Source organism: Lonchura striata, chromosome 4 (genome assembly GCF_046129695.1).
Source record: "Lonchura striata isolate bLonStr1 chromosome 4, bLonStr1.mat, whole genome shotgun sequence".
NCBI classification, from domain to species: Eukaryota; Metazoa; Chordata; class Aves; order Passeriformes; family Estrildidae; genus Lonchura; species Lonchura striata.
In genome coordinates this window covers 61,527,735-61,547,310 of record NC_134606.1, presented here as the reverse complement: position 1 = coordinate 61,547,310, position 19,576 = coordinate 61,527,735, and the positions used below count along the sequence as shown (strand labels likewise).

The 19,576-nt window shown below is 40.3% G+C and overlaps 1 protein-coding gene across 6 annotated transcripts in view; it reads right to left on the bottom strand.

Annotated features, from left to right (window-relative positions):
* The window catches only part of PTPN13 (protein tyrosine phosphatase non-receptor type 13), a 112,452-nt gene that overhangs the window by 7,214 nt on the left and 85,662 nt on the right, over positions 1-19,576 (bottom strand). For 5 of the 6 annotated variants that reach the window (XM_021549295.2, XM_021549296.2, XM_021549293.2 and 2 more), the window contains 21 exons: positions 19,206-19,298; positions 17,810-17,917; positions 16,979-17,110; positions 16,277-16,743; positions 15,171-15,299; positions 13,332-13,425; positions 12,478-12,563; positions 11,792-11,954; positions 10,685-10,899; positions 10,505-10,603; positions 8,530-8,888; positions 8,157-8,331; positions 6,723-6,881; positions 6,296-6,467; positions 5,993-6,203; positions 4,894-4,964; positions 4,205-4,266; positions 3,386-3,542; positions 2,884-3,060; positions 1,493-1,575; positions 255-310 (listed from right to left, as the gene is read on the bottom strand). In XM_021549295.2, the coding sequence (XP_021404970.2) occupies positions 255-310; positions 1,493-1,575; positions 2,884-3,060; positions 3,386-3,542; positions 4,205-4,266; positions 4,894-4,964; positions 5,993-6,203; positions 6,296-6,467; positions 6,723-6,881; positions 8,157-8,331; positions 8,530-8,888; positions 10,505-10,603; positions 10,685-10,899; positions 11,792-11,954; positions 12,478-12,563; positions 13,332-13,425; positions 15,171-15,299; positions 16,277-16,743; positions 16,979-17,110; positions 17,810-17,917; positions 19,206-19,298 (3,268 nt within the window). The remainder of the gene's footprint in view (positions 1-254; positions 311-1,492; positions 1,576-2,883; positions 3,061-3,385; positions 3,543-4,204; positions 4,267-4,893; positions 4,965-5,992; positions 6,204-6,295; positions 6,468-6,722; positions 6,882-8,156; positions 8,332-8,529; positions 8,889-10,504; positions 10,604-10,684; positions 10,900-11,791; positions 11,955-12,477; positions 12,564-13,331; positions 13,426-15,170; positions 15,300-16,276; positions 16,744-16,978; positions 17,111-17,809; positions 17,918-19,205; positions 19,299-19,576) is intronic. The other variant, XM_077783004.1, reaches the window with a different exon arrangement.

Below are 19,576 nucleotides of genomic sequence, written 5' to 3'. Positions count from 1 at the left end.
GAAAGGAACAAATAAAAGCAGGGTGCAGTAAACCACATAAAGCTGACTAATATTCAGGAAAATTACAACTTTTAAAGTAAAGAATAGACCAAGAGAACAATTCAACAAGACATTGCACAGATATTTTATTGGGTTTGTTTCAGGGGTGGTTTCTTTGGTTTTTTTGTTGTTTTTCTCTCATTCCAACATATTACACTTCAGACTTCCACACTTCACAGGTTTGCTTTCAAGCAACACTAGAAAAGAAATCTTACCTTTCTGGCACAGCTTTTACTTCACAATAGTCTTCACAACCATTTACATGTGTAGCCTAGAAGAAGTATTTCAAAACAAATTAAGAGACACAGTTGCAACGTTCACAAACTGGAAATTTTAAACAATTAACAATTACAGGGACTATTTCTGAAGGGTACTAAGTTCAAAGCAGCACATAATGGAAGACTTTCCTCTTTTAGACATCTCATTAACCCAAAATAACAGAGGACGAGAACACTGAGCACTTGGAAAGATACTCTACTGTAACAAGGCCAAAAAGCTATATTAAAATCACTCCTGACTCACAGCAGCAGTAGAGTCACCTAAGATTTCCCCAGTTGGCTTTTTTGTTTCTAATACTTAGAAACCCTTTCTAGCTAAGATTGATAGTGAAAACTTCTGCCTCAGAACTGTCAAGCCACAGTTCCTATACTGTGGATATGTAACATACCTCTAAATGACACATACTCCTATTCACACCTTCCTCAGCAGACAGTGAAGACTCAGCATAGCGGAGGACATTTCCATCCTTCTTTCAAGAAAAACTCTACAAATTCATTTATACTTTTTAGGCCAACTTGCTTTTCCACTGCCATACTGGGACAACTTTACTCGTGGCTCTCCCTAGAGCACATTGACACAGAGCCAGATTCCTGATTTGATTTTCAGCTCTACTAACTGGACAGAGGCTACAAGAGCCAGGATGTGATGGAGAGACAGAGTTCTGCTGATTTGAAACAAGAGACAAAACCCAGGCATCCAGTGACTGATGTAAACCAGGACACAATAACATAGAGTAAACCACATATAGAAGTTATTCAAGCCAATGAACTTATTCTAGCAAAATGCAGCAAGAAATTTTAAACCCACATTTTGGACAGTAAGGTTTACACAGCATTTGTTTTCACTGTGACTGCTTCCCTTCTTTGAGCAGGAATCACTGAAATCTTTTAGATTAAAAAGCTGAAGTAGCATTAACAAAGTAGTTTATTACCACTCTTTTTGAAGAAAAAGTTAATGAACTTCATATGATAGTGTAAAATAACTTTAGGCTTTGTTCTCTTACATAGGTAATTCATGATAGTCATATGCTATTTAAAAATAAATTTTTGCACACCACTTAAAGCTACTACCTACAGTGATGTTCTCATTTAAAGGACATGTAATGTTATTTCCACCAATTCTATGCCAATAAGAAAAAATATTGAAAGCACTTGCCAGTTTCTTGCCATCCTACCTCTGAAAAATCTTCAGGTAAAGATGACCCATCACAGTCTGTATCCTCAGACTTATCTTCTGTCACCCTTCCATTCATCTCTACTGAACAGGAAAATCAGGGGATACAGCATAAACACACCAGAAAATGCCTAGGAGCCACCCTCTCACAGATGTGAATCCTGTTCCACCTGTCTGGCACTAGACAGGGAATAAAGTGCCAGACTAACCAAGAAACACTTTTTGAGGCCCTCTGCTACCAGAGTACTGGAAAAGAGTTCTTACTATATAGGATAAACAGACTTTAGGTTTCTTTCTCTTACAACTTGAACAGCTGCCATGTTGTGTGAGGTTGTTTGCACAGAATATCTGCGTCACAGCATAACTGATGGACAGGCTGCAGCTAATAAGTTATCACATTCCCCATGCCAGTGTTTTTTCTGCAATTAAGTTAGATTTAGAACAGCAGTAGGTCCAAACCAGGACTCTACTCACTCTTTGCATTAACAAAATGTAATCAGGACATTCCATATAAAATCTGACTTGCATCTGTCTGCTATGGAAGCATACCCTGCCATACCCTATGGATTCAATTCATCTTCAGTCACAAAGGACAGCCTACAAGAAACTGGAAGTATTTGAACTCCAGTGATATTCCTCAGCTGAGATCGTGGCACAGCCAGAACCTCAGTGATCTCCGACTTCTAATGCAATGACCAATGACAATAATCCAATGACCTTGTAGTCATGACATGAAATAATTACAATTTTGGAAGATGTATCTAGAGTTTTAGAAGGAATCTCTACAGAAACAGCAAGCATCTTGCTTGAATTTTTGGAGAATGCATACATAGTGTGACACCACAAAGGAATTACAAATCCTACTCCTCACTACATTTGAGCTAATAACTAGTAAAACTGAGGAGATGGAGTGAAGCAAGAGAAAGGTGTGTACGGTCAGAAGGAGGTACTGGAAAGAAGCCAACCTTTCTAAAAGAAACAAAGCAGGTTGGTAAATTGTTTGGTTTTGAGAGACCTCAACACATTTCCAAGTTGTGCAATCTGAAGTCAATAAAATGCTGAAATGCTTCAGCATGCCAACATGACTGCAGCTGCAGGACCAAGTACCCAAACAATAAGAATTTCATTCAAGAGACAACTCTAGAATAGGAATAATTTTCCCAGATTACTTAAAACTCAGATTTTTCAAACCTTTCAAACCTCACCTATCACATTGCATTTCAAATTCATGGTAATCAGCAACTATTTGTTGGTATTCAACTTGGGAAACTTCCAGTTCAGATATCAAATCAATGTTAATCAACTCCCCCTGCTGACAAACCTATTGTTTACTTGGCACCTTGTTTCAGTGTTTTGCTGTCAGTGATGCTCTTTTCTAATGGTGCACGTTACCTGGCAGGTGATTTTCTGATGCAGCCTTCTTGGGATGTAGAAGACTTTGAGCCTCTGAAATTGCATTATTCTGATTTAAGAGGTTCTGGGCTTCCTCGTCTACAACATCCAACAGATACTGGACAACTTCATTGTGGTCATCCTCATCATAATACTCATCATCTGGAGCCTCTGTTCCTGAAGACAAACAGTGCAAAATGACAAGTTTTCCCAGTACAAAATGGTTTGCAAGAACTAACTTAAAGGGGCAGACACAAGGCATTATTTCTAGCTGTTACCTTGGCCTTCCTTTATTTCTCTGTAACATAAATCCAATTTCTATAAATCTATTTTCAACATCAGCTAACTCCTATAATACAAAGCATGAGACTTGAAAATGATCTTTTAAAAGTGACTGCCAGTCTAACATTTAATTATTTCAGCGTATTCAGCCATGCCATGATTCTCTTGTGCTGGTACAATAATGAGAGAATTATGCAGTCCCAATCTCACATCCTCTTACCTGATTTGTCAATGTGTTTAGGAAAATCTGACATCTGATTGGTAAATCCAAGGGAAGGTGCATCTTCTGCTCCTGAGAGGTTCATTAGTGCTTTTGTGTGATGGACATTATTTTCTGTATTTCCCTCAGAAGGTCCCAGGATGCCATTGCCATTGACCTGAGAAAGTAAAGAACAGTACAAATTAACTCTTAAATAGCCTGGCAGCTTGTTGAAACAACAAACAATCCTAAAAAGTTTTCACCTCTCCTCAGCAACAAATAAAACCTCTATTCATATCATCTGCAATATCTGGGTGATGGGTGGGACGTTTCACATGACAAGAGCAAATAAAAAAAAAATAAAGCAACTAAGGAAAAAACACACATGCTGATGAAGCAGCAGCTTCTACAAGAGAACACATGGTAGCATTTAACATTATTTTAATCCCTATAAAATGTATGCAAGCTTCAGTACTTTTGGTCCCATAACACAGCATTTCTAAGGAAGAACTAATGGGAAAAAAGAAAGAAAATCACCTAGCAAATATAATATGAAAGCATCTGCAGAAACTGTGGGCTGAATAGAGTATTTTGGATAATAGCCTTACATCCTTCTCATAAGACAATTTGTCTTTCTACAAAGCAGTGCCAAAGAAAGAGCAGCTCAATTAAAAAACCTTGCATATTTATTATGATCACTGCTTATTCATGTCATTTGATAATAGTGGGTTTGTATACTTGATCACAAGATTGTTTCATTCATTTATTTAGTTTTTAAAGTGTTTGATGTAGATTCTTTTCTCTAGTTAATGGTAACAGGCACAAAAAAGGAGCATTTACCTTGGGCCCATAAGCATCAGTTGACTTCTCTGCTTTATCACAGGGATCACCACAGGAACAACCTAAACAAAAATGGGGAAAAAACAACAACTTTTTCTCTGAAATTAAATTAGCCTCGTTGATTATTTTTCTAAAAGAAGCAAGGTATTTAAAACTATGTTATGACATGAGTAGCCTGGTTTCTGTGCATTGCAAAACTTCTATTTGAATGACTACACTTCATAAAATGGCTTTATGAATGTTTTATTTAATGGGATTAGAAAGCATGCATGCTAATACAAGTAACCAGCTCAAAACAAAGAGAAATGTTGATAAATAGTTTAACAACTTACAGTGGAAACGTGCATCTTTGAGAAAAGCACTGATTTCCTTTTTCCTCAAAATGTACACGAAACAACCCCAAAAACACGATTGGACTATTTTTTAAAATATAATATTATCTGATGTCTGGGTCCTTCTTCAAAGGAACCCTTCTGCTCTATATTAGAGAAAATTTCTAAACTAGACAAAAAATGACATCATAAGACACTATTGCTGAATCTCTTTTCATGAAGCTTTTAGAGGAAAGATCAAGTAAGCTCCTGTTGGAGCTGGTCACAAGCAGCTGGACTAAGATAGTATCTCATGATCCATATCAGTTATTTTATTTTTATTTTTTCACTTGCTGTGAGTAAGCACACAAATCTTACCATTAGCTTTCACTGGCCATGGACTTGAGTCCTCAGGGCTTTTGGATTTTGGGAACACTGCATGACCATCTCTGTGAAAAGAAATATTGACAGAAATATTTATTTTAAAAAATAGGTAAATCACAGTAATGATCAGCTATTGAAGTAAACAGTACTACTGGTAACAAAACTGCTAACCATTCCCAACCAACTTGGTGTCATTTGCAAACTGAATGGGGACACATTAAATTCCTTCTTTCAAATCAGCAATAAGGAAATGAAACTGCTCTGGCCCCAATACTGAGCTTTAGGGAAACCCCTCTAGCACCATTCATCATCACTCCCTCACTCCAGCCAGTTTTTAACCCAGTGAAGAGCATCTCTCCAAGCCATGGGCTGCCAGCTTCTCCAGGAGAATGCTGTGGGAGACAGTATCAGAGATTTCACTCAATCCAGTAGACACATCCACTGCCTTTCCCTTATCCACCAGATGGGGAACCCAGTCATAAAAGTAGATCAGCTGGGCCAGGCAGGACCTGGTTTTCCTGAACCCCTGGCTGGGCCTGATCCCCTTGTCCTATACATGCTGTATGGTCACACTCGAGGTGATCTGCTCCATAACCTTCCCTACACCAAGGTCAGGCTGACAGGCCTGATCCTCCTCCCAGCCTCTCTTGCAGATGGATGTCCCCTGGGACCTCTCCACTGAGCCAAGACTGATAACAAATGATGCAGAGCGGCTTGGTGAGTTCCCCTGCCAGCTCCCTGCATATCCTTGGATGAATCCCATCCATCCTCACAGACTGTGAGTGTCCAAGTACCACAGGAGGTCACTGACTAATTCCTCCTGGATTGCAAGGGGTCTGTTTGAACACGTGTGTTCACAGCTGGACACAGCCTTGTGCTCCCAAGAAGCACAAAGCACAAGTACCACGTACCCTTGTGCTCCTCTGAAGCACAAAAGCTGTGAATTTACAGACCCTTTCTGTGGAGTCAGTCTGCAGTAACATGTGGTGAATTTCCTGTCATACCAGGGATGGGTTTTACTCATATACTCATAAATACACTCATACAATCATGCAACAAAAAGTACAGGGAAGCCTTTGCTTCCAGAACACACCTGGTCACTTTGAGCACCACTGTTGGAAGGCATGTTTCCAGCATTCTTTTGGCTTCTTTCAGAGTCATTCCTTGTGTGCTTACTCCATTAATGTAATGGATAATATCTAGTACATGGAGACTCTCCTCTCTGGCAGCAACCGATTTGGGGAGAATGTCACTAATATACACAACTTGATAAACGCTGTCATGGCCTCCTGATAATGACAAACCTTTGCAGGAAAAGAGGGGGAGAACAATAAAAATACAATAAAAATTCTTTGTATTTTTCTTTAGGGCAAAAAGGAGATTAATTCCATGTTACCTAGCTCCTCCTTATGGCACATCAGTGTAATGTCAGGCAGCAAATGAGGCAACACTGGCATCTTTGGTAACTCCAGAACTCGCCCTAGCACTAATGTGACAGTCCTTGGGGCAGCTCGCAGAAAGTTGACTGCATCAGTATGGCTCATGTTAGTGACATCAATGTCATTAACCTGCAACAACAAAAGCAACACAGGTGTCCTTGTTAGGTACCAAGTAAGACAGCACTACTGAGGAGGCATTTGTTGCTGTTCTCAAGTGCTCTCAAGTGTTCTCTGAGAGGCATTGAATCATGCCTCTCAGAAGGTGCATCTCTTTGTCCTTTAACCACATTTGACTTGGCCGACAACACAGTTCACTTTTTTTTTTTGGACTCGAGGTTGTCCTTTTCGTGCAACCCCTGCACAAGAAAAGATGAATTCTCTCACTTTTATGAGACGGTCTCCAGGCCGTAGTCTCCCATCGCTTTTGGCAGGATCCTGAACGATGTCATGAACGTAGCAGCCAACACTGTCGTTACCTTTGGTCACTGTAAAACCCAGACTGCCCTTTTCTGACTTTGTCAGAGTCACTCGGAGCTCCACTTCCTAGGGGGACAAAACAGCACTTTACAAACAGGCAGACAGAAGAAATAAACACATTTTACTGAATTTAAGACAGCTGAAAGCAGACAACTGATTTACCTACTGATTTAAGTGTGACACAAGCCTGGAACAAGACATATTTCTCATCAGGCTCAGCTTAGTTGCTTCAAATAAGCATCTCTAATGAATTCAGACAGAACCAAAAAAATGTTTTGCATGGAAATAACATGGGGCTAAAAGTCTATGAATTGAACAAAATTTTGAAGGCACACATCAAAATTCACACCTTATTTTATCCAGCTGCTACATGTAAGAAAGGCTCTATATTTTTTAAATATCTCAACACATCCATAATTATTCCAAAGTAAGCAAACATATTTTCCTACAGTGAGACAAAATACCATAGAGCTTATCTTGAAACTGAACACATGCATGTGTTTTGTCCATTTTAATTTGCATTAATTTTGATTTGAAAGATAGGGTTCTGTCTCATTTGCATTTAAAAAAAATCACAGAGCACTGGGAAGGATGAAGAAAAACTTCTGAACAGGGGATTAAGAAAAATAGAGTTTCTTGTCAAGAGTTTTGGTACTTATAACATGGAAGACCCTCACAACTGGGACATATCAAGATGTTTCAATTGTTTTCAATCTTTGAACAGATTATGTGAGGATATGGAAGTCCCTTCTGATACACAAGACATTTCTGTGGTGTCAAGCTTTCTTAGAAGACCTCAAAAATAGGCTCCATCTTGCAGCAGAACAGAAAATCTTTGGGATTCATATTTATAAATGCAGCAAAAGAACAGGGTCCCTTGATGCCTCAGTTTATTCTCTGACCTCTGAACAACCACCTAAAACTAAAAGAGCAGAGGCAAGGTATCTGCCATTTAAGCTTCCTCTGAGTACATGGTTGAGAGGTAGGTAAACATTTAATGCCAAGGTTTCCAGGATGAAATGACCCATGAAATGGACATAATGGACATATACACATCCACCTATGTACACATGGATGCCTCCACATACAGAGGGAAATGTATCAACTCTTCAAGAACCCACAGAGGAAATACCTGCAGACATTGATATGAGCAGCTGCCGTTGATTACAAATGGCAATGTAGCTGCCATTTATTAGGCACACGCTCAGATTAGTGCAAGTATAACCTACAACTATCCCATTTGTAAATTAATGTGCCTAATTTCTGTCCACTCTCAAAATCACAACTAAAACAACCACAGCAGGACATTCATGCTCCTGAAATACAGAAATAGCATATTACTGGCTCATATTCTTCAGCATTTTTTTCCAGCTGGGTGAGTAATGAATCTATTTCTCCCAGGTGTGAAGTCAGCTCAGAGACAGAAGTAGCATAACAGTCATTTATTAACATGGATGTGGTAACATCAGGTACAGTTCTACAGGTTGGGATCACTGGCAAATCCAAAGGCAGATCACTACAGATAAAGCAGAAAAAAAAAGAAAAAGCAGAATAAGTACAATGTGGCTGTCATTCGTAAATTAATATATGAACCAAGGTTGATTTTATGCAGCTCTATAAAGTAAACCAAAAGAAGTATTTCTATGAATAGGTCCAATGATTTACTTCTATAAACATTTCTGCAGGATGATGAGGTTGATTATCAGCAGCATACCTGTCCTCCAGCTCTGCCTTGCCGGGAGCCTCCTGATCAGGATAGAGGATGGTGCGAACAGCGTCCTTCTGACCAGGGTGTGCCTGGTACTGACTCTGTGCCCGTGCCTCAGCTTCCCCTGAGCTCTGGTACAGCACAGAACTCCAGCCAAGGCCCAGCTGGGCTGCTGACTCCACATCCTCATCACCACTTCTACTGCTGTCACTGTAGCTGTCTCTTCTGGAGGGAGATTTTAGCCTTTTCTTGCTCAGATCAGTAGTTTCATTTTCATCTGAGCTGTCACCTTGTTCTCTGTTTGATGGACCAGAAACTTCTCTGCTGACCTCTGGAAAAACTTGTTGGGGAGAATGGATGGGGGTCTACAAAAGCAAAATCATTTAATTAATAATAATTCAGTACTGGTGACAAAAGACAGTTTCAATTCATAAAATTACCAAAAAATAAGGAGTTGGTGGCTACTGACTGAACTGGTGATACACATCATAGCACAGTTTCAAAAATTCAATGTAACTTGGCCAAGACAAAGTGTGCAAAACTCTGAAACTTACACTGCTAAAATCCTTTAAATTCATCTAAGGAATACAAAAATACTTTAGCTTCAGGAAGTGTACTGACAGAGGCTTTTAAACTACGTCCAGCAGTTTTCCATGCAACCTCCATGAAATCCCTTCCAACTAGAAGCTGAGGCTCACAGAGCTACTGAAGTCAAACCAACCTCACAGAGGAGGGAAACAGAGAAGCTGTCAACCAAAAAGCAACAGTAACAGACTACAAAAACTAAAATAATTTATGCCCAATGGTGACTGTTAACCAAGTTATTAACCACCATCAGACTGAATAACAATTTTGTCAATTGTCACATATTCCCAAGAATTATGATGGCCAGCAGACAGGAAAGATTTAAAAGCTTCATTTATGCTTTCATGGACAGACTCTTGTGTACATGAATGCATCAGTCTGTGAAATTTAAAGAAAAATGTTGGCTTTCCTCTTCTTTTAATATGTTCACTGTTTTATTAAAATTCCTGTTAAAGTTTGATAAAGTTCTATTAAAGTTCCTGTTATTCCACGTTACAAACAGGTCTATTATAGGAATAGTTATTTGTATAATTAGTTTGCTCAGTTGCTTATCCCTCACTCCAATCCTAAGTTCACTTAAATTTGTATTTGTATATTTAAACTTCTCTCATCAGACTTGAATGATTTTATTGTTTGAAAATAATGTTAAAGTAACACAGAGTCACAGAATCAGAGTATCCTGAGATGGAAGAGACCAAAAGGATCATCCATGCCCAATTCCTGGCCCTGCACAGGACAGCCTCAGGAATCACACCTTGTGTCAGAGACCCTTGTCCAAACACTTCTTGAACTCTGGCAGGCTTAGTGCTGTGAAGAATTCCCTGGGGAACTTAAATTGAAGACCTGTCGCCATCGATTTTACACTTTCCTGTATTATGGAAAGCCTAATTTTCAGGCAATTTGTCATCTACACTCTCTTTTCCTGAAACACATTTCATTTCCACTTCTTCAAAATGGCCTTTTGTTCTTTCAATTTATTTACTGGAGCATTTTGAAAATATTCTTTTGGACACCTCTAATTTCCAGGAGGTAAATATGACAATATTTTCCCTGTTTTTACATACATCAACACCACATTGGTGTTTTGCAGAATATCCTTTTCTAACTGATACCAATTTCAAATCATTGGGCTGCAAAGAAATCTCTGCTCCAGAAACACTGTGTAAAACAAATTTCTCATGCCTTAGGTCAGAAAATGGAGGAAAAAAGCTTTTGAAGCTATACATTCCTTTAACATTCACACAAAACAGTGCACTCCTAAGGGTTTAATTCCAAGAACCACATTTCTGTGAGCACTCTCCCCATTATTCCATCTGCATTTAACTAACACACCCACCCACCAGGTCAAATAGATGAACCTTAAATAGCAACTAATGTTAAAAATCAGACACCTCACCAGCAATGAAGGATCGATCTCCGGTAGTATTCCAGATGGTGGCCGGCAGAGGAGAAGAGAGACCTCTGGAGACGTTCCCCTCAGAGCAGAGATGACTTCCTATTGCCACAGAGGGATTCAGTGTCAGATTCAGACTTGCAGGACTCCCACGCTATGAGTTTCACTACTGTAGGTACAAACCTGCTGGGACAGACCCTTCAGCGATGCCCCGTTCACTTTGAGAATGACGTCCCCGATCTCTATCTGCCCACTCTCTGCAGCTGGCTGCCCAGGGAAGAGCTTCTTTACCCTCACAATAGTTGATCCCAGCTGCTCTGGGGTCAGGTTATCCTCACGGCAGAAACTGAACCCGAGGCCTGAGCTGTTCTTCAAGAGTTTTACCTCAAATGTGTTCTCTGTAAAACAAACATTAACTTATTATTTCCTATAGCACATGGCCATGGAAAGTGTCTGGTGCTCATATTCCCGACTTGACAATGTGCAATCTCCCCCTCACATGGCTCTTTCACTGAGTTGAACAGAAGTGTTACCCAAAAGATCCCTCTAGGTTAAAGAGGACAAAAAGCTGATCATGACTTTTCAGTCAGCTTTCTTGGCCTGACAACATCAATATGCAGGAGGCAGAGTGTCTGCAAAGGACATTCCCTAGGAGGTCAATTAAGGAACATTTTAAAGCACAGAGTGGCGCAACTTTTCCAGCCTCTGATCAGGTATTAGTGAGAGCAGCAACTGCAGCTCCTGGCAGATAGGATAGAGACCATGCAAGAAGACTCAAAGGTATCTGCAGGGATTCTGCCATCTGAGTAGCCTTCCCTTCACTTGCAAAAGTCAGCAGCAAGAGAAGCTGAATTATGTCAATCTCTAGTCAGGGACACAAATCTTTCTCTCTTCTAGCTCTTGATGTCTTCTCTCTTCTAAGACAGGAGTTTCAGGACCCACAGAAGCACTCATTTACATATAAATATCTACATTCCCCTTGGCACCCCTTAGCAGCACCAGATCCAGAAGCACCCCCTTTACTCCAACCTTGCTACAGCCTTGGCATCTGGTGAAACTGGGAAACAACATGAAGCAGTGAGAGAGAAAACAGTTAATAGTAGTTAACTGAGTCACTAAAGACGTGAAAGGAAGTCTTAAAAAGAAACACAACAGCACAAAAAGAGACTGCATTATGTGCAAGGGCTTGGTACAGATTCTTAGCCACTCCATTCCCATCCTAACAAGTGAAGAAAATATGAAACTACAGAATGCTTTGACAGTTAAGACAATTGTTCTGTGTGACCTGACCTGCAGTGACAAAGCTGTAATCTTTGGCATTTGAAGATTCTGTTGCTGGCTTCTCCTGTGGCTCACACTGCCCCACCTGACTTGGGAGCGTGCACTGTGGTGTCACTGGAGCATGAGCCTTGGCCCCTGAGAGCTGACCTTTTTCCAACAGCAGGTGCACCACCTAAAGAGATGAAACATTCTCCAGTTAACTGGCAACAGAGATAGCACAGTCTAGAGTATGTGTTTCCTTCTAACCTCTCAGGGTCCAAACTTTTACAGCAGCAAGGACTCCCCTCCCCATATATGTCCTCCAATTATTCCTTAAGCGTTGTTAAATGACAACCTCTAAAATACACTAATGGACTTGCAAAATATTTGCCAATAGAGTAAGAAAGGGTTTTCTTTCTATAAAGTTGTGAGGGTGTTAAGAGGTATCAAAGACAGTGCCACTTGCATATTTGTACAGGGAATCAAGTTAGAAACATTTTATAATGTGAACACAAATAGTAGTTCTCAGCAGCTCTGAATGTGGACACTCACTGGCTATTTTCAGGTGTGCCAGGGAAGCCAAGGTGTCCAAGAAACAAAATCTAAAGTAACCACAACAACACTGGGGAGAATTCCAGTCCTGAGGCTCCTTCACCTCTATTCACTGATAGAGAACTGGTTTACCACAGACAGGAGTAGAACCAGCAGCCACTCACCTGGCCTGTGTTCCTCAGTGTTTCAACAGCTTGCTTATGGGTAGCTCCTTCCAAACTAATCCCATTGACAGAGAGCACACGGTCACCTACATTAATAATTTAAGAAAAAGTAGGCAGAGCATCACCTATAAAACATCTATGATGCACAGAAACTTTCAAGTCTGAGCTAAAAAGGACAGTTATTTAAGGAAATTCTCCCTCCCTTCCATGTTCTGAGTCAAGAAGAGAACTTTGTAAATAAACTATATGGTTCAAATCAAAGGTATTTTCCAATGTAATGATTCTGTGGGATTATCCCATGTCAAAATTAGCATTAACGATCAGAGTGAAAGCCTGCCAGCAAGTTCAGACTCTTTATTTAAAACAAATCTTAGTCCACAGTGGGAATGCTCACTTTTGTGAAGAATGTGGCCTGGCTTACTAACAAGAAGAGCCATAACAATTACAGCATTTTCTGTATTGAGTTGCCAGGCGTGCCAAGCAAGAAGGCCACCAATAACACAAAGCTCTCTCTCTCTGTGCTTGGAACAGAGAAACATTCTCCATTAACACAGGCTGCTTTAGAGAACAAAAATCCCAACATTTTTTCCCTTCACGGCCTCTACATCACCGGTTCTGCAGTTTTTCTACATTAGTTTTTTAATCTTTAACCTGCAGAATTAGCTATCAAGGCAATATTTAAAATGACAACTGCAATAGCTTGGAAAAACTGCTCTTCCCAGTGAAAAAGGTGCAAGGACAGGAGGAAAACAGAGTGCTAGTTTCCAGGCCACAGGATATTGTCACGTCCCCCACAGACAGTCCTCTGCTCTTTTTCACATTAAGAGTCCCCACTGAAAGAATGGAAATCCTACCTTTTTCTATTCTGCCATCTGCTTCAGCTGCTCCCTTGGGAATAATCGCTTTCACATAAATACCACCATGCCTTATGCTAGTATTTACACCACCCTAAACAGAAAACAAAAATAGGATTGTTAGTCTTTTTGCAGTTAGAATACTTAGTCATTAAACACATTGTCACACATGGAAAACTGTTCTTAGGAAGCATTTTGGCTACTGGCATGTAGAAAAAAAAGAGAAACTACCAAAACAAAAATGTTACATCAAGCATGTTCTGTGCAGTCATGCAATTTGCTACGAATGAAGTTGGGGTGGGAAGATTGTACAAAACACAATGCATTGCAATGCAAATGCACAAAACACAAATAAACGTCCTTCAGCAGAAACGTGTCTGCATTTTGTTGGACTTTACATGCTTGCATGCACACCAAAGCTCAGAAATGTGCAAGAGCACAGCATGCCAAAGCAGGAGATGCACAACCATGCAGTGTCCTACTCCAACACAACTTCTCTGATGTAACAGGAAATTAAGGCGCGCTGCTTTCTCTCAGTTCAGACAAGTTTGAAGGTCTAAGCTGCTCAAGCTGAACTGACATTGTTTTTGGAGGGCCTTGGCCTTTCTCCTGATTGCAGCAGGGGTAGGACTAGATGATCTTTAATTGTCCCTTCCATCCTAAACCATTGTGTGATTCTGGTCACTGTGCTCCACAAACTTGGAGGGAAGAGGAAGACCAACAGTGTGTTAATGTTCACTCCCAAAGCACCCAGTATTATAAGTGAAAACTTAACCCACAGGTGACTGCACACCTCTCCTCACCACCACTGCACAGCAGAACAATGAAGGGGTGAATGGAGGCTGAAAAAGCAAAGGGCAGTGAAGACACGACCTGGCCACCCCTCAAGGGAAATCTCTGCATTGGCTAGCATCTTCTAACATCTCCACAAAGCTATTGCATGCACACAGCAGGTCTGGTGCTACTCAATAACCAACTCCGGCTCAAAACTGTTCCTCCAACTGTCTCAGGCAGTGGAACTTGACTTTGAATAGACTGGGATGCCAAAATAACTAATTTCCCTCTGCTCCTCTTACAATCCTAGCCGTATATATGGAAACAGTGCTAGGCTTGCAAACCATTCCTCCACTGAAAATAGCTGAATATTAAAACACATTAAAATGTATATTTTAATACAGGAACAGATGCAGTGAAAAATATATGTAAATTATTCTCTTCTTCCCTGAAGTGCCAACAGGCCCTAAACATAAAACAACTTCAAAATCCTATAGCCCGAAGAGAAATCAGTCTTAAAAAATTTATTTTTGCCTCATACTGCAAGAAAGCAGTGTCAGCCAGGTCTCATTTGGGTTTATGTAGTTTTTTGCTTTCTGCCTTTTCTCCAGCAGAGGGAGAACACTGAACATGGTGAATGTGACTGAGCGTGCACAGATGTTCTTAAATAACACTTTTGCTTCCACTGCCTGCCTTGTCAGTCTGGGAGGGTCTCACTTCTTTCCTTGCAAATTTGCCACAAGATTAGGTAGCAAGGGACAAAGACCATCTTGCCTTTTGTACTCACAAAGCAGCATCTGTGATAAGAGTCTATTAGGACTTTGGGGCTCCGCCATAAAACAAAAAACAATAATTACTTAAAGGGCAGATGATGAGAAAATTAATATAAATTAATAGTATTACTTTTCAGCTTTGGTAAGATTAATCACATATCAATAAATCTATAAATTAAAGTGATTCCAAGTGATTCCAGAAAATATTTTGCTTCCTTGTAATTTAACAATTTAATGGGTTGCTGGGAGTAGAGAAAAAGAGAAAACATCTAAAAACCTTGTCAAACAGTACCGTGACACTTATTCCCAAGCCGTTATCTTTTTTTGCTAGTTCAACCTCAAAGATATCTCCAGGTTTAAGAAGCGTTGTAGAAACTTTTTTAGAATTCACTTTGTTTGCTGTATTCGATGAGGAAGAATCCTTTATTTACAAAAAAAAAAAAAAAAGAGAAGAGAAAAAGAAACAAACAAAACAAAAAGAGACAATGATTTGCCTTTAGAACAGATGCTTACAGCTAAGACCCTAAAGGGTGGGGTTTTGAGTCAGACACAGCCAGAAGGAGTCCACCTGGCAAAGTATCAATTAGTAAGACTCAAAGCTCACTGTTTAACTCTTCCATTCCTGCCATTGAACAGGTTTAGCACAGAAATATGCTTGGCCTTTGGCAGCCAAGTCTTTACTGCCCAAGTGAGCAGGTTACAGGACACTGATACTGCAGTACTTCAGCATTACAGCAGCCTAGAGTCTGTTGGATTAATTAGCAGGAGCTGTCACAATTCAATTGAATAACCTCCATCAGCTGAACAGAGGAATCACTGCAAGTTGGAAATAATTTATAGTACTTGTGATTGTGCCCTTTTGGAAAGGTGAAGCAGCAAGCTGTGTCTGCTCAAGAGCATGACTCACTGATGGATTTTAATGCATAACAGCAGTTTTTCAAGGATTAGATCAATCCCAGAAGACAATGAATTCTGCTGCTACCCGCTCCAGATGTATGACTCCTACTTTCCTCTAGCAAAAACTTCATTTATCTGCCAAGTAAATAAACTTACCTCTAGGGGTGGTCACTAGATTATGAACATATTGGACAAACACACAGAATTTAAAGGTGGTTTTCTACAGCCTCAGGAAGTGCACTGTAGGTTCATCCCAAAGCACAGTCTGCCTCTAGTAAGGCATGTCTTGTGACATTGGAAAGCTGGAAAGTTGTTCCAAGTTACGGAAGTGATTTTTCTCCATTTATTTTGAACAAAACCACCATGTTATTAGAAATCAGCTACTAGCATTAGCTGCAGGCAAGGCCAGGCTGCTCTTCCCTCACATCCTGACACCCAGAGACAGCTATTTCAATACCGCTATCACACTGATGGGAAATATTCATATGAAATCCACTATGCCTTTTTAGCTGGCTGCTGCTCCTGGCTGCCGGAGTAAGTTGCTTCATCCATGTCGGAATCCCCTCGGTCAGAATATTCCACGGGCTCTGCCACCCCGGGCCTTTTCACTTTTGTTCGAGTACTGTCCGATGAGGATCTTCTCTTCTCGATGGCCTTTGAGGCCCCGGCCTGGGACTCGCCGCAGTGCTGAGCATCCTGCTGGGCTCTCCCACTCGCACGCTTGCCGAAGAAGCCGGCGGCCTGGCTCTGGGACAGGCTGGCGCTCTCGGTCCTGGAGTCCTGGGAGCTCACGCTTCCGTCCCGCTTGCCTCCCGACAATCCGGAGAGGCTCCCCAAAGCGGGCCTCTGGTGACCACGGCACCGGCTGTGCTCTTCTGAAGAGGACTCTGCCTCGTTGTCCTGCACGGAGGACGGCCTCCTCAAGTAACCCCTGGCTCCATTGCTGATAGGAGCAGTGCTAGACAATGCTGCAAACCAGGAGACAAGACAGCCATCAGCAGCTGGCAGCACCTCATCTGCAGCACGACGCGCTTTTCTCAGCTTACAGCCCAGGAAGGTTTCACCCAGCTGGATATTCCGCAGGGAGCTCTCTGCTCACACTGTACCCCACCAATGGCTACCCTCACACACCTCTTCATCCTGTCTCTGGACGCAATTCCAAGCTAGCTGGGGCTGCTCACACGGGAGACTGCAGATCCCTACCTTTGGACAGCTTGTCCTTGGGCTGGGAGATGACAAGCGTCACGTCCTCAGGAGCGTTCTCCAGGATTTCCAACGCTGCGTGCTGGCTGACACCTTCCAAACTCGTGCTGTTTATGGATATGAGGCGGTGCCCTGCACAGAAGGCGTTGTTCAAATACAGGCTAACACCTACATTTTTACATTTCAGTGACAACGCAGAGTATGGGTCTGACAACTTCTACACAATGCATAGATTAAAGATTACTAAACTTCAAGTGATGCTGGAAGAGGGAACTCTAATAATGAAAAAAAAAAAAAGTCAAACCCCAAACCAGACCACAAAAACTCGTTATATTTCCTCTTTTTAAACCTGCCAAATCTTAACATGTTCTGATTTCTACCTTCTCTTTTGCTGTAAAAAATAAAAAGAGAGAAAGCAGAAATCAGAAAATAAATGAGCAATATGCAGTTCAGTTCAAGACATGGACTAGGATGATAAGGAAAAAAAATACATTTTTCTCCTCCTCCCCCACTACAGTTATGGTTATGGCATATATTTAAATTTCACTTAGTAAAAAATCAATGTAGGGATACTGAGTTTTTAAAACTTTAAATTACAATGCATCTGCAAGACAGACAATGGAAGATGAGGCTCTTATCTTTATACGTAACTTCAATTTTCTGCTACTTCAGACTTCATAATTATTACATTGATTTGTATGATTGTTGTTTTTGCATAGTTTAAGCAAGAAGTATCACCAGTTTTCAGAAACCATCTGGAATGTAACTGAAGGTCACCATTGTAAGGAACTGTGATACCCAGATCCACAGATGAAATTTTATGCTGTTCACCTGGTTTTAGAGTCCCTTCCAAATCAGCTGGTCCTCCAGGAATAACTGAATGAATAAAAATTCCCAGATCAAGTTTCCCTGTCTTCTCTCCACCGACTATTTGAAAGCCTATGAAAAAAAGGGCCAAAGCAGGCAAAAATGTCAGTGATCACCATGTAACTTAACACAAGTCCATATTTTAGAACAAATACTTAGTCATTCTAATAAGTGTAAAGTAGAAAAACCCAGACACCTCAAATTTAAATCTGCATAGAAACAAACAACAAAGCTTTTTGATTAAGCTTTATTGTATCTTGTTTTAAGCAATTGATTTAGACTTTGCCTGTTTGTCTGTTCAGGACACTCCAGCAAAGGCTACAGAAGATAACTCTGGCAAGAGAAACACAGAAACAGGTGACATGAAATGTACATTTGCTGAGCAGACAAGATTTGTTTTCTATCATATAAACATTTCTGGTTTTCTCCATTGTTTGATGTTCCACACAGAAGTTTGACCTTGGTCTTAAGACCTGAGTTTTCAATGTCCCTGCTTTATTTTGAGGCTTGTAATTTATTTCTGTTCATTCTACCAGGTAAACCTGGGATAAATGTTCAAGAGGGGGAAAAAAAAAAAGAAAAAGATATCTGTCTTCTCTACTCCAGCAAAAACAGCAAACTACCATAAATTGCATGGGGGAAAAAGAGGAGAAATAGTACACTTCTGAGTACTTTTTTCCTTTTTGCTCAACGTGTACATTACTGTGCAGTGTAAAAACTATGTATTACTGTATTGTAGGCTTTTTCCCCCCTCTCAAATTTACATTACACTCTGATTTTGAATGACACTTTAGAGAATCTTCCTAAAGCACAACACTGACAACAAATTTTTCGTTACCCATAAAGGGAAAAATTATGTGGATTTATGCAAAAAACTCAGTAGTAGAGAAGGAATGTAATACAAATATCTCATCTGCCAGGCTCCTCAAACATCAAATCAGTGTTCCATCTGATACTACAGGAATAAGGAAAACACTCCACAATTTGCACATAATGTTTTTATTGTGTCTTTTTTTTTAAAGAAGCATTCATTTAAAGCATTTGTCACAGCTCAGATCTGTGAGGTTCCACAGCGAAAAAAATGCTATACTGAGCACAGAGATAAAAGGTCTTTATAAGGTCAATTTCTAGGATGACTAATTCACAATATTAATATAATCCTACATTTAAAGTATGGAAAAACTGAAAAACAGATTCACTTAACATCACAGAAAGTGCATTTTAAATGCCCTCAAAATCCAGCTACTGCCACCATTGCTTTGCTTAGTTCTACAATAAACGCTTAAATACAGGCCAGAAAACTTTATTTTGTTTTTGGCTTCTAGAAATACACATCAACAGCAATTTTAAAGCCACTTACCTAAGCCAAACTTTTTATCCTTTTTCAAGTTCACCAGAGTGATCTCTCTCTCTGGTGTGGCCACTCTGTTCTGTGTTGTTTGAAGAGAGTCAACTGTAAAGTCAACATTTCATGATCAGACACTACCTCAACACTTCACTTCAGATTTACTTGGAAGTTCTTTTTCATTAAAACATATTACTTCTCCGATAAATTGAAAAGCTGTTTTGATCTAGTGGGTCCAACTTTCATCTTCTAAGCCATGGCCAAAGACAGAAAAAACCCTCCACAACCCTTCTAACCCACTTCCATCTTCAGCAGTTAAAAATCTTTTACCCCTCCTAAGAAAAGCAGCTAGCACAGTCTCATGAAGAGACAACATAAATGAGTCC